General features: G+C 38.2%; 1 protein-coding gene across 1 annotated transcript in view; it reads right to left on the bottom strand.

The window, feature by feature from the left end:
* Nucleotides 1-1,149: 1,149 nt before the first annotated feature.
* Nucleotides 1,150-14,309, bottom strand: part of RPRD1A (regulation of nuclear pre-mRNA domain containing 1A) — a 79,404-nt gene continuing 66,244 nt past the window's right edge. Inside the window, exons 7-8 of the mRNA XM_032152499.2 lie at nt 4,421-4,619; nt 1,150-1,912 (exon numbers count right to left, since the gene is read on the bottom strand). Coding sequence (XP_032008390.1) covers nt 4,470-4,619 — 150 coding nt within the window. The 3' untranslated portion in view covers nt 1,150-1,912; nt 4,421-4,469. The remainder of the gene's footprint in view (nt 1,913-4,420; nt 4,620-14,309) is intronic.

Below are 14,309 nucleotides of genomic sequence, written 5' to 3'. Positions count from 1 at the left end.
ATACATTGCTTTGTAGGGCATGTTTCTCAAAGTGCAGTCTACAAATTACCTGCATTGGAATCATCTGGGTAGATTGTTTAAAATGCAGATTTCTGCATCTATCCCAAATCTTCTAAAACAGAATCTCTGGGTATGGGTTCTACTGTATAAAACCTATTGCAGAAGCAAAAAAGTGGATGGGAATGGGAAGTATCTGAATTCAGATAAAGTGACCAGATGCCACCCAGGAATAGAGAACCAGGGGTGCTGGCCAGAGGACTACATTTCCCCAACTTTTTAGATGGTAAGAATCACAGAAAATTTTCTCAGTAGGTATGTATCCTTTTTGTAAATGCTCCAACTGAGTTTATCAAAAAGTATGGCAAACACTGCCCTGGAGATTCTCACAGATTTCTAGTATCTTCAGTTTTGCTTTAAATTCAAGGAGTGGTAAAAGGGCATGGGCTCCAGCAGGTTGAAAGTACCAATTGAATCTGTTCACTCAAAAGCACTTAATCAAGCACTATAAGCAGTGGACCACAAAAGAATATGTGATCTTGTTCTTTTCCCATAAGGAACTTGCTATATAATGAATTGTAAAAACCATACTTTATTATCTTATTGCCTGGAATTTGTTTAGAGCAGTGGTTGTCAGAATGTGGTCCCTAACCCCAGTGGCATCAGCATCAAGTTGTTTTAACTGTAAACCATCAGGCCTTACCCCAGACCTACTGAATCAGAAGCACTGGGAGTGGGCCCCAACTATCTGTAGTTTATAAATCCTCTAGGTCAGGGGTGTCCAATCTTCTGACTTCCCTGGGCCACACTGGAAGAAGAATTGTCTTGGGCTGCACATAAAATACACTAATGATAGCTAATGAGCTTAAAAAAAAAATCTCATAATATTTTAGTTTACAAATTTGTGTTGCACCACACTCAAAGCCGTCCTGGGTCACGTGTAGCCCACAGGTTGGACAAACTGGCTCTAGGTAATTCTGATGCTCGCTCAAGTTTGGGAACTACTGGCCAAGTAAAGTAATCTCCTCCTTCAGCAGTCTCTCTACGATAACATCAGAATTATTTCCAGTACTTTGCTTCCCTCCCAGTCCATTAATCTTTCCCCTTCCCACCCCATATCCAATGAATCAGATTCATAAAATGACCTACACATTTCAAAAAGAACATAAAACTTTATTAAGAACATCTTATACTGTCATCAGATACAGCCAAAGAAAAACGGGTAAACAAACAGGGAAAGTTCATCTTCCCATGTGCTATTGCCACCTCAGAACAGACTTCTGTGTGGATGGCTGGAACAACAGTTGGCAACAAATGCTCTGTATAAATAATTCATTAAGTAACACAATGTTTCCTTTCTATACAGAGAAGAATTGGGCTTACATTTTAAGCTTTGATATAGTGCAACAACTATGAAACAAGACTACATCTTTAGGAGCTATTTCTTAATAGAATACAAAGCAGTTTAGTAGCTTTATGTTATTTCAGATAATGTAATTTTTTTAATGAAAAATTCAGAAAGGACATTCTAACTTTCCCAATTAGTTAATTTGTACTGTTTTTTCTCTCTAAAGATTTCTCAGAATCAGTTCAGTAACTATACTTTAAAAAGATGAGTTGCTCATCTACAGTGAATATTGACAACTTAGTTTTGTGATTTTGCAAATCAAGATGCCTGGGTCATCCCCACTTTTGCTGATTCTGAAAGATTTCTTATAGAAAAACCCTGATTCAGAGTGCATGTGAGAGGAGATACCAAAATAGCTGCATCTGGACAGGGAGGTTGGCTATTGAGCACAGCTGATTCTCTGATTCCTGGTTCCCCTCTATGGTCCTTTTACTTACTGTAGTGATGGAAGGAGAGAAGGGGCGCCCGGGAATCTGTTCAGATTGCCACTCCAGACAGCTCTCTGCACTGTATGTGGAGAAAAGAGTGATGGTATCCATTCAAACCATAGTAGCCCTACGGCACCATGCTTTTCTCTTGAGGGGCCAGACCAAACTGCACTCAAAGATGCATGATCTGCCTCAGGTACACAGTGGAGAAAATGCTCATGATTTACAATTTGGTATAAATACCCCCAACTAATCCCATTTCTTGAGAAAATGAAGTCTTCCTTTTAGGAAGAATGTTTGCTGCTAAGGCTTACCATGTTAATTATCACACGGCTGAAAAGATGACTACTAAATCAGACTGTATTGTCTGTGTTCAGTTAATAAGTTAACCAACAACTGAAGTTTGTGGAGGATTGGTCAAGGGGTGGGAATTCAGGTTTTTGAGTACTATCACTTATCACAAATCTCATCAAGCTCTTTAAAAAAATAATGCATTTTTATCATAAATATTTAGAGCAGATACCGGCATTAAAATCAGTATCTAAGTCAGAAGTCTGTCTGAAATGGTGAAAATATTTCAACAGACTTCTAAAAGATTTCAAATCTTCCCAGGAGTACATAGTTTATAAATTAGTTTTAAATGGAAAAAAATATATATTTTGAATGGATAAATCACCACTTTAGCAGATCATAAATAAGGTCAAGATATTGAAAATAAGTTAACATACAAGTTTTTGCTTTCACATTAACAATAAAAACTAACTTACTTAGTATACTTCATAACATGTACAACCAGGTTTCATAATTGTGCATTTGTCACCTCCCCACTTGGCTGAATCTTTTTCTTCCATTTCCTACACCTAGGGACAGAGGTACACAGACATCCCAGGGTGTGAGTGTGGCTGCTGCATGCTGTGTCCTAGTTAGAGCAGTGTTACAAATGCTGGTCAGGATCTATGATTAGTAACCTGTGAACCACGTTACAAGTTAAGGACATTCATGATTAAGTGGATTCAGTTCCCAGGTGAGCTATCAGCGGTAGTGTTAGAGAATCTAACTACTATTCTTTCTGTGAGAAAATGCACCCCAAGTCCCAAAAGTTGACTAAAAAACTTTGGAATAAGCCATGTATTATTAGTAGTGCATGGATGAGCACTACTTATATGTGTCTCTGTTTTGGAGAGAGGTCAAATTGTTAAAAGAACTATTTGCAGAACTACTTGGCTATTAAAAATAAATGTCTGCCTTCTTCATATGTAATTGATTGTAACTATCATTTCTAATACTGAGAAAGAAACAATGAAGCCATTCAGACTAGAGAGACATAATTGGCTGTGGGATTTTCAAGATGTTTTATTGACTATCTAATTTGAATCTACTTACAAGGAGAAGAAAAATGTCTAGTATGTAAAGCAATGAATGAAAATAAATGTTTATCCTAAGTCATTATTGAGTACAAATCCACAGCTTAACAATGTGTTTTTAACAGCAGGAGAGCATGCAACTGCTCTAACACACAGGGTCAAAAATAAAAGGTAAAAGTACATTTGTTTTGTAACTGTAAATATGCAAATATAAAATTTACCATATCTACCCTGTAGTGTGGCACTGCTTAACTGCCAAATATATAGTCATTCAAAAACCTTAAGGAAACACTGAAAATGTCTCAGGCTACTTTACTGAACATTAATGAATATTGTGTTCTTGAGCTATTATTAGAGCTAAAAATATTATTTTTAAAGTTATATGAGTAAGGGAATAATAAAAGTATCATTTCATGTGTCTTTTAATCCCATAGATGGCTTTTTGTTAAAGGGATTAATTATGTTAAAAGGAAACTGATTTGACAAATAGAAACCAGTTCCAGAACCAAAGTTGTCCTCTTGGTAGAATGTCAAAATTTATATTATTTCCAAAGTATTTTCATTATTAATCTACTCAAATAATTATAAACAGTTTAATCAAGGGAGTCACTATTTAACACTTTTAAAATCTACACTGGCAGTTGGAATGGAACTTTTACAATGCTATTAAGGAACAGTTCTCTAGACTTTCATCTGCCCCTCAAAGTGACATCCATGTTTAATGTTAAATTACCGACCTCTAAGGAATCAAAGGCATGTAGAGACACAGAGTTGATATTTTGTTTGGGGAGAAGGGTAAAGATTATGTTGGAACATTTAGTCCCTTCCACGATCAAGTCCTAACTATACCATAATAAAGTCTCAATCAACTCCTAATTAGTTCTTCCCCTTCAGGAATTACACAGTATACAGTGATTAGATGCTGAAGAAAATAAATAAAAACAATTGAAAATACCTGAAGAAACAGAAACAAGGGATTTCTCACAAGGCCTTAGATCAAAAAAAAAAATTTACAAAAAGATCTTTTGAAAATAATCACTATTTGTGAGCTTATTAATACACACAAATCATCACTTTGTTCAGATTAAGTCATGTTAATTTACCAATAAAATAGTAAACAAACCAACATTTTAAACAATTTTATAAATTACTCGTTGTTCCTTTTGTTAGTGTTTCTTTCTCAACAATATACAAAAATAACACTACAGGACTATCCACCTAACCTGTCTCCATCTCCTGCAAAGTCCTGGGACCTGGAAAGAGGCTGGTCCATCAATCTTCACTGTAGATGTCTCCCGCAAAGGGCAGGTGCATGTGGCTGCCAGTGACATTGGGCAATCGAGATAAGTCTGGCAGGCTCTGGATCCGGGACCTGAGTTCTTTGCGCACCAGGGAAACTCTGGCTAGCTTGCGCTTGTACTCCTGTAACATCAAACCACTTTCATTAGCATTCAGGGACTGAAAGAACTTCCTAGTTAATAATGACCTACATAAAGCCAGGTACTATATATACTCAGTTAATGCCATATTTAAAAAGGTTATTCCAGTGTGAGTTTTCACATCAAAAGATGAGCTTTGGAAATATATAACTAGTAAATTATTTGGCACATATACACCATGGAATACTATGCAGCCATAAAAAATGATGAGTTCATGTCCTTTGTAGGGACATGGATGAAACTGGAAAACATCATTCTCAGTAAACTATCGCAAGGACAAAAAACCAAACACCGCATGTTCTCACTCATAGGTGGGAATTGAACAATGAGAACTCATGGACACAGGAAGGGGAACATCACATTCAGGGTACTGTTGTGGGGTGGGGGGTGGGGGGGCGGGGACAGCATTAGGAGATATACCTAATGCTAAATGACGAGCTAATGGGTGCAGGAAATCAACATGGCACATGGATACATATGTAACAAACCTGCACATTGTGCACATGTACCCTAAAACCTAAAGTATAATAAAAAAAAAAAAAAAAAGAAAAACCACAATCTTTAGCTGTTGCTTCACACCAGTAGAAAGACTAACATTAATATGCTTAACCTCAACATATAAGATGTTCAGGTATTCTTGAGTTTGGGCAAGAAAAATGACATATTTATTTTCACAAACCTTAACTAAAATTTGGCAAGAACATCTATGAAAACTCACTGAGAATGGCCAGAGTCTGTGGTGTTTGAAGCAGGACTGCTCCCTTTCTGTGCCCTCCCATCTAAGCAAGGAGGGTCCACTCCAGACTGCTGCAGCCAAGAATAGAGGATCACTCTCCCTGCAACTCCCAGTGGGAGGGCTTTATTCCCAGAAAGAGTGCCTCTCATCCTACCCCAGCTACCTGGTGCTGAAGCTAATGTCCTGAGATAGAGCAGGGAAGAGTCTGGGGAATCCCTCCTGCCCAGCCCCCACTCTTGGAAAAGAAGTTCTTTCTTATGCGTGGAGGACTGCGAATACTTGGGCCCTGATAAGCCTCACCTCCAACTCATGAGGAGGTGGCTCCACAGCAGAAGCAGCAAGCCAAGACAACCTCAGGCTGCTGCACCCCTCCTTTTCTCCAAAAGCTCAGCACCCACAACAGGGCATCACTCAGAGAAAAGCTTCCCACTATACCCATCTCAGTTCCAGGGTCCTGACTCAGAGATTTGGTCTAAGGAAGTAGCAGGCAGTAAAATAGATATGTCCATGGCAATTCACTATTACCACAGTGCATGGCACAAAGCAGGCAGATTCACGCTCTTTCCAAATGTGGTCACAGGTAAATCCTGAGAGGACCATCCTAGAGAGTGCATAGATGAGGAAACATCTAAGGAAGAAACCCAGCTAGGAGTTTACTGCAACTCTCCAGGAAAGAAAGGACTAGGGCCTGAACCGAACCAAACCAACAGTAGTAAGGACAGAGCAGTGTCCTTTATAAACTACATTATATGTAAATAATACCTTAATGTCAAAGACTAAAACAATGTTTAGAAAGAAAAATCAGCAGGAATTGGTTGTGGTTCTGCTGTGAGGAATAATGAGGGTTCAGGCTTCATAAGCAGGTAGATATCAGAGCTGTTATCTGAGATAGCAAAGAGAGGGGCACAAACTCCTTTGGAGAAGGATACAGAGTTCATTTTTAAGCATGTTAAGTGTGAGTTATCCATGGGATTTCTAGCAGGCACTTGGAAATGTGATTACAGTATTCTGAGCTACAAATAAAGATTTAGGCTTTATAACTGACAAATTCTAGCTAAAACCAAGAGAAGAGTATGAGCCACTTAGGTTTATATAAATAACCTACAACGTTTCTCAATCATTTTACCCCTCCCTTCTCTACTCTTCTGCACATCTACCATGAGCCAAGATTTCATCAAACTTTATTTTGTGGTTTTAGTAGAAATATACATATAATGAATCTATCTGATTTTCTATCTTTCCCATCATACCATACTACCTCCCATGATTCTAATGTGTCCACCCAAAAGATGGCATGACCCTCCTCCCTCTCCTGGTTAAGAATCACAGTACACACAGGAAGGAAGGGAAGTGAGCTAATAGCAAAGTGCAGAAATGTCACCAATGTTGGAAAGGATCATGAAAAGAGCAGTTAAAAAGTAGTAGATACCAGGATAGAGAAGTGTGCATGTATTTGGAAAGTTTCCCACTTTTTTCTTATGAAAATACTGGCTTGCTGAACAATACCACTCACATCCATGATCTGAATAACTCAGTAATTATCCTTAACTAAGACTATCTGCTCTCCGATTTTTTTTCTTTTCTTTTTTTTTTTTTTTTTTGAGGCAGAGTTTCGCTTTTGTTGCCCAGGCTGGAGTGCAATGGCGCCATCTCAGCTCACCACAACCTTCACCTCCTGGGTTCAAGTGATTCTCCTGCCTCGGCCTCCCGAGTTTAGCTGGGATTACAGGCATGTGTCACCACACCCCACTAATTTTTTTGTATTTTTAGTAGAGATGGGGTTTCTCCATATTGGTCAGGCTGGTCTCGAATTCCTGACCTCAGGGGACCCACCTGCCTTGGCCTCCCAAAGTGCTGGGATTACAGGCATGAGCCACTGTGCCCGGCCTGCTCCCCAAGTTCTTACAAAAGATGCAACAATAAATTCATTATAATTTGATATTTGAAAAAGGTTCACCTGCAGCATTTCATATCTGAAAAGTTTCCCACTTCTTAAGTGTGGGCTGTATGTGATGACTGACTTCCAAAGAGTACAGTATGAAAAGGAGGGAAAACTTTACAGAGGAGAAACCTGACAAACAATACCTAAGTTATGTGATAAAGGTCCTATCAACACTATCACTCAGGTTGACAGTATTTCCTTTGACGTGAGATGAAAATGGCATTCTCCCTCTATAGTCTTCCTCCCTGAAACATATGACTCCACTTTAGCTGTGAGAAAAACATCAGAAAATCCCAACTGAGGGACGTGACCAGTAGTGCTGAAAACTATCAAGGTCATCAGACAAGGAAAGTCAGAGAAACCGTCACACCCAAGAGAAGCAGAACAACCAAATCTAATGTGATACTCTGGATGGGATCCTGGAACAGAAAAAAGGACATTAGGTAAAAATTCAGAAAATCTGAATAAAGTGTGGCCTTTAGTCAATGTGTCAATATTGGTTCACTACTTATGACAAATGTATCATACTAATGTAAGATGTTACAACAGGGGAAATTGGATGTCAAGTGTATGAGAATTAAATACCTAGGAACCCAACTTACAAGGGATGTGAAGGACCTCTTCAAGGAGAACTACAAACCACTGCTCAATGAAATAAAAGAGGATACAAACAAATGGAAGAACATTCCACACTCATGGGTTGGAAGAATCAATATTGTGAAAATGGCCATACTGCCCAAGGTAATTTATAGAGTCAATGCCATCCCCATCAGGCTACCAATGACTTTATTCATAGAATTGGAAAAAACTTTAAAGTTCATATGGAACCAAAAAAGAGCCCGCATTGCCAAGTCAATCCTAAGCCAAAAGAGCAAAGCTGGAGGCATCACACTACCTGACTTCAAACTACACTACAAGGCTACAGTAACCAAAACAGCATGGTACTGGTACCAAAACAGAGACATACATCAATGGAACAGAACAGAGCCCTCAGAAATAATGCCGCATATCTACAACTGTCTGATCTTTGACAAACCTGACAAAAACAAGCAATGGGATAAGGATTCCCTGTTTAATAAATGGTGCTGGGAAAACTGGCTAGCCATATGTAGAAAGCTGAAACTGGATCCCTTCCTTACACCTTATACAAAAATTAATTCAAGATGGATTAAGGACTTACATGTTAGACCTAAAACCATAAAAACCCTAGAAGAAAACCTAGGCAATACCATTCAGGACATATGCATGGGCAAGGACTTCATGTCTAAAACACCAAAAGCAATGGCAACAAAAGCCAAAATTGACAAATGGGATCTAATTAAACCAAAGAGCTTCTGCACAGCAAAAGAAACTACCATCAGAATAAACAGGCAACCTACAAAATGGGAGAAAATTTTTGCAACCTACTCATCTAACAAAGGGCTAATATCCAGAATCTACAATGAACTCAAACAAATTTACAAAAAAAAAACAAACAACCCCATCAAAAAGTGGGCAAAGGACATGAACAGACACTTCTCAAAAGAAGACATTTATGCAGCCAAAAAACACATGAAAAAATGCTCATCATCACTGGCCATCAGAGAAACACAAATCAAAACCACGATGAGATACCATCTCACACCAGTTAGAATGGCCATCATTCAAAAGTCAGGAAACAACAGGTGCTGGAGAGGATGTGGAGAAATAGGAACACTTTTACACTGTTGGTGGGACTGTAAACTAGTTCAACCATTGTGGAAGTCAGTGTGGTGATTCCTCAGGGATCTAGAACTAGAAATACCATTTGACCCAGCCATCCCATTACTGGGTATATACCCAAAGGACTATAAATCATGCTGCTATAAAGATACATGCACACGTATGTTTATTGTGGCACTATTCATAATAGCAGAGAGTTGGAACCAACCCAAATGTCCAACAACGATAGACTGGATTAAGAAAATGTGGCACATGTACACCATGGAATACTATGCAGCCATAAAAAATGATGAGTTCATGTCCTTTGTAGGGACATGGATGAAACTGGAAACCATCATTCTCAGTAAACTATCACAAGGACAAAAAACCAAACACCGCATGTTCTCACTCATAGGTGGGAATTGAACAATGAGAACACATGGACACAGGAAGGGGAACATCACACTCCGGGGACTGTTGTGGGGTGGGGGGAAGGGGGAGGGACAGCATTAGGAGATATACCTAATGCTAAATGACGAGTTAATGGGTGCAGCACACCAACATGGCACATGTATACATATGTAACAAACCTGCACATTGTGCACATGTACCCTAAAACTTAAAGTATAATAATAATAATAATAATAAAATTTTCTATACTCTCTTCATAGATTTTTGGTAAACTAAAATTATTCTAAAATTAAAACTTTTTTTAAAAACAAAGTCTGATGGACATATTAAACATTTTCCCAGATTATCAAAGCTGTTTTGCATAATTCTTAACCTTCACAAAAATGCTAAAACACAGGCATCATTATTCCCGTTCCATAGATAAGAAAACTGAGGCTTTAAAAACTGAAGATAACACGCTGGTTTCCCTTCAGGTAATATAAATCTTTCAACTTTTACTAAAAACTGAACATAAACTGCTCAAGTTCATTAACACCAGGCACCATGTAACATAATTGATTTTGATACATCAAAATTGATGAATAAATTAATAGATCTTAGTTCTTTCTGGTCAAATGATACAACATGTGCTATTCAAAAAGATACAACCAAAAACATTTTGAGATGTTTTGCAGAATAGCAGTTGTATTGTCCACACTGTGATGCAACTTGGTTAAAAATACTGGCCAGGCACAGTGGATCACACCTATAATCCCAGCATTTTGAGGCCGAAGTGGGTGGAATGCTTGAGCTCAGGAGTTTGAGACCAGCCTGGGCAATACGGTGAAACTTTTTGTCTCTACAAAAAGTACAAAACTTATCTAGACATAGGTGGCATACACCTGTAGTCCCAGCTACATGGGAGGCTAACGTGGAAGTCACCTGGGCCCAGGAGGTCGAGGCTGCAATAAGCCATGATTGTGCCATTGCACTCCAGCCTAGGTAACAGAGTGAGAGCCTGTCTCAAAAAAAAAAAAAAAAAAAAACTATCTGTAATTTAAGATTACAAATAATATATGGCCACTACAGCAAATATAATAAAGTTATTTTAAACTATATATAATTTTTATGATATTAAGCCCAATATGAACAAAATTGCCTTAAAGCCAAATACAGTACAAATTCCTATTCAGAATCTTTTGTTCAAGTTTTTCCTCCTTTACCTGTCCAGGATTCCAATTTCTTTCCATACTTCCAAGTGCCAGCTGAAATCTCAAACTCTACACTGAACCTTCCCCAATGACTTTTCTCATATCTAAACTTTCACTACTATTTTCTGACCACATAGCAATGTATTGCTTAAACATCCTACTGACCATTCACATATCACATATATAGAATACACTTTTTTAAAAAACTGATGAATGAAATGTCAAAAAAGAAGGAAAAAAATTCTATCATTTGAATGGTTAAACCTTTCATGTATGTGTATATATATGTATCTCTTAAGAAATGCAACATTCATAAGCTAAACACTCAACATCCAACATTCATAAGCAATTTCTTTATATTGACTTAGGTACATGCTTTTAAAAATTATTTTTGGAAAGCAGAGAATGTAAATAAAATGAATGTAACTGAGTATCTATTCTACTACAAATAAGATCAGCAAAGAAAACCAACTTTGCACCTTTTTCCTCTACTACAAATTTTGCTCTTCTTTCTATCTTACCCATCTTTAGTCAAAAGCTACTTAAAGTTTTTAAATTGGGGCACAACATAAAACTCACAACTATTAAGTGGATACTTCAGTTAGTATATATGTGTACCCATCCGTGTAACCAACACCTAGATCAAGATATAAGCTTTTTCAGAACCCCAGAAATTTTCCTCATGCCACCTCTCCCAACTTTTAATCACTATTTTCCAAACTTCAATTAGTTAACTACCATCCTTCATAACGTTCTTTACCATGACTCACTTACACTATTATTTACATAATATTTAAATCAACTCATTTTTTAACATCTTCATTCTAAGAAATAATATCCATGCAATCACAGGTTTGTTGTGCTCATTTTGGTTTTGATTCACACATCAAAATAAACGTAACTGGGGCCGTGCGCAGTGGCTCACGCCTGTAATCCCAACACTTTGGGAGGCCAAGGCGGGCGGATCACCTGAGGTCACAAGTTCAAGACCAGCCTGGACAACATGGTGAAACCCCGTTTCTATTAAAAATACAAAAATTAGCTGGGTGTGGTGGCGGGCACCTGTAATCCCAGCTACTTGGGAGGCTGAGGCAGAAGAATCACTTGAACCTGGGAGACAGAGGTTGCAGTTAGCTGAGATTGCACCATTGCACTCAAGCACGGGCAACAAGAGCGAAACTGTCTCAAAAAATAAAAAAAATAAACGTAACTATTAAAATAAATGTTCTCAGGTGGCACCATGGCATGGGTGCGTTTGGGAACCAATGCTTTACCTCATTCTTCTTACTCTGTTGACCGAAGCCACTTTACTTCTTCCCATCTGTTTTCCTCATTCAACAAGGCCCACCTTTCTGTCCTTAATTTACCCTTTACTTGCCACCAGTATCATCACTACCACCCTAAAGCTTGTTATCACCTCAGACATAAGCAACCCTCATGTCAGTTTCTGCAGTTCCAGCTTCATACCAAGGCTCAATTCCACTGATCATATACAAGCCCCTCCACTCTTCCAAAATTTTGCCCACCTGTCATAATCCAGGCAAATTTTCACTTTGCCTAAAACTCTTTCCCTGTTCTTACCATCCTTACTCTAAGCTCCTAGCTGAAACTATCTCTGCACTGTTTGGTTGTAATACATTTAAGTCTCTGTCTTGTCTTTCCAAGCGCAGAAGCCTTCTTTACACTGCTATAATACTTCAACACTAGTGAACTAGGAGGTGTGACTTGCCTTGTGTGCACTGCAAGTGGACTACAGCTTCTTGAAATCTGAACCACCATTACAGATTTCTTTACAGCTAATACTAAGTATATATTGAGGATCCAAATTTTATATATTTTTAAAGTCCTACATTAAAACCAAACACTGCCATGGAATCTTTTCTGACTCTGGCCTCAAGCTAACTTCCTATGATATGCTACTACATGAGTTATTTCTGAATTACTACTTGTTTTCTAATTTCATACCCATAATTAGGAGAGAAAACACTTTATATATATCTACATTACTTGCAGTGTCCAGCAGGGGACTGAGTATTAACAGTACGCCCCAGTCAACGCTCCATGAAGTCAGATCTGGATGGAGTACTGTTTCCTCAATCTACTACCCATGTAACCCTGGGCAAGGGCTCCCAAAGATTATCTAATTAAGTCTCAGATGCCTCCTTCATAAAATAAGGGTACTATTTTACAGTGCTGTGTGGCCAAACTGATGTGGAAGTTTTCAAATTAGGAAGTGCTATATAATTGTGGTTATCATTCTGAGATGACATCAGAATCACCTTGCAATAAGAACATCTAAGAGAATAAATTTCCTGAAATTTGGAATTCCTGTTCATTTTAGGGCTGACTTGATATGTTCTAAAATTTCAGTTGCTTTAAATACATAATATTTCTGAAATTAAAATATTTACATGGCTGCCTTTTTCTTGTAGATGCTGCTAATAATTTTTTTTTTTTTTGAGATGAAGTCTCGCTCTGTCGCCCAGGCTGGAGTGCAGTGGCGCAATCTCGGCTCACTGCAAGCTCCGCCTCCCGGGTTCACGCCATTCTCCTGCCTCAGCCTCTCTGAGCAGCTGGGACTACAGGCGCCTGCCACCACGCCCGGCTAATTTTTTGTATTTTTTTTTTTTAGTAGAGACGGGGTTTCACCGTGGTCTCGATCTCCTGACCTCGTGATCCACCCGCCTTGGCCTCCCAAAGTGCTGGGATTACAAGCGTGAGCCACCGCGCCCGGCGCTGCTAATAATTCTTTTTATGTTTCCCACATAATTGTGACAAAAAAAGAGAGAATTTCAACTACATCCATATGGGGATCTTTAGTGGCCAATTAAAGGCTTTGGTCAATTCTAAGCATCATACTTACTGTATTGCAGACCTATGGCTTCCTACCCATTTCTTGATAAAAACAGCAGAATTTGTAGAGAAAAAAGGTGCAAAGTCTGTTTTCTCTGGTGACCTCATTTATCTGTAGTATAATGTCATTTGCCTCTTTTAAGAAGTTAACATACAAGTATTTCTTAAGCCACTGCCTTCAACAGAACTATTAAGAAGCTTCAGTTCTCATTATTAGGATCCATCACCATTTACTTTTACTTCATTTTGCATGTCCTGGAATTGGGCCCTTTTCTAGATTAGAGGGAAAAATTAACTGAAGTATTAATCAAGATATAACACAACAAACACACCCATTTTCTTTTTTTAATAAGGCCAAGAAATTCCATGATGTCAGGGAGTTTCTGAGACTGCAGATGAGTCAAGTCTGTTACCATCCCCAGGGGACAGAGTGCAAAGGAGATAAAGTTCTCAGTGGTTTGCCCTCACCTTCTGGGAAACAAATGCTCAAATTTGGCTTGGTATCTAATCCTGGAATTGACAATTTAAAAAATATAAACTCCAATATATCCAATTCTTTCTCATTTCTTTTCACAGGTTATCTTTCACAGGTTATCTTATACATCTCAGATGGAGCTGTCATTTTTTTCCCCTTGACTGCAGAAGTTTTACCTTTTGGTGGGAATTACTTTAATGTAAGTAAAAATCATCTAACGAACTGTCTCACTTCCTTTAGTTCCTTTCATTCTCTTAAGAAATCTACTATTGTAAAGTTTCATTAATCTTCCAGATTATTAACAAGCATGTGGAAAAAGATATTTTATCAGGTTTTCTGCAAGGAACCCAATGCCTGTCAACTAGGTTTTGAAAAACTGGTAATGT

This window comes from Hylobates moloch, unplaced genomic scaffold (genome assembly GCF_009828535.3).
Source record: "Hylobates moloch isolate HMO894 unplaced genomic scaffold, HMol_V3 SCAFFOLD_5, whole genome shotgun sequence".
NCBI lineage: Eukaryota > Metazoa > Chordata > Mammalia > Primates > Hylobatidae > Hylobates > Hylobates moloch.
The sequence above is the reverse complement of the archived record's forward strand: the minus strand, read 5'-3'. Positions and strand labels throughout refer to the sequence as shown.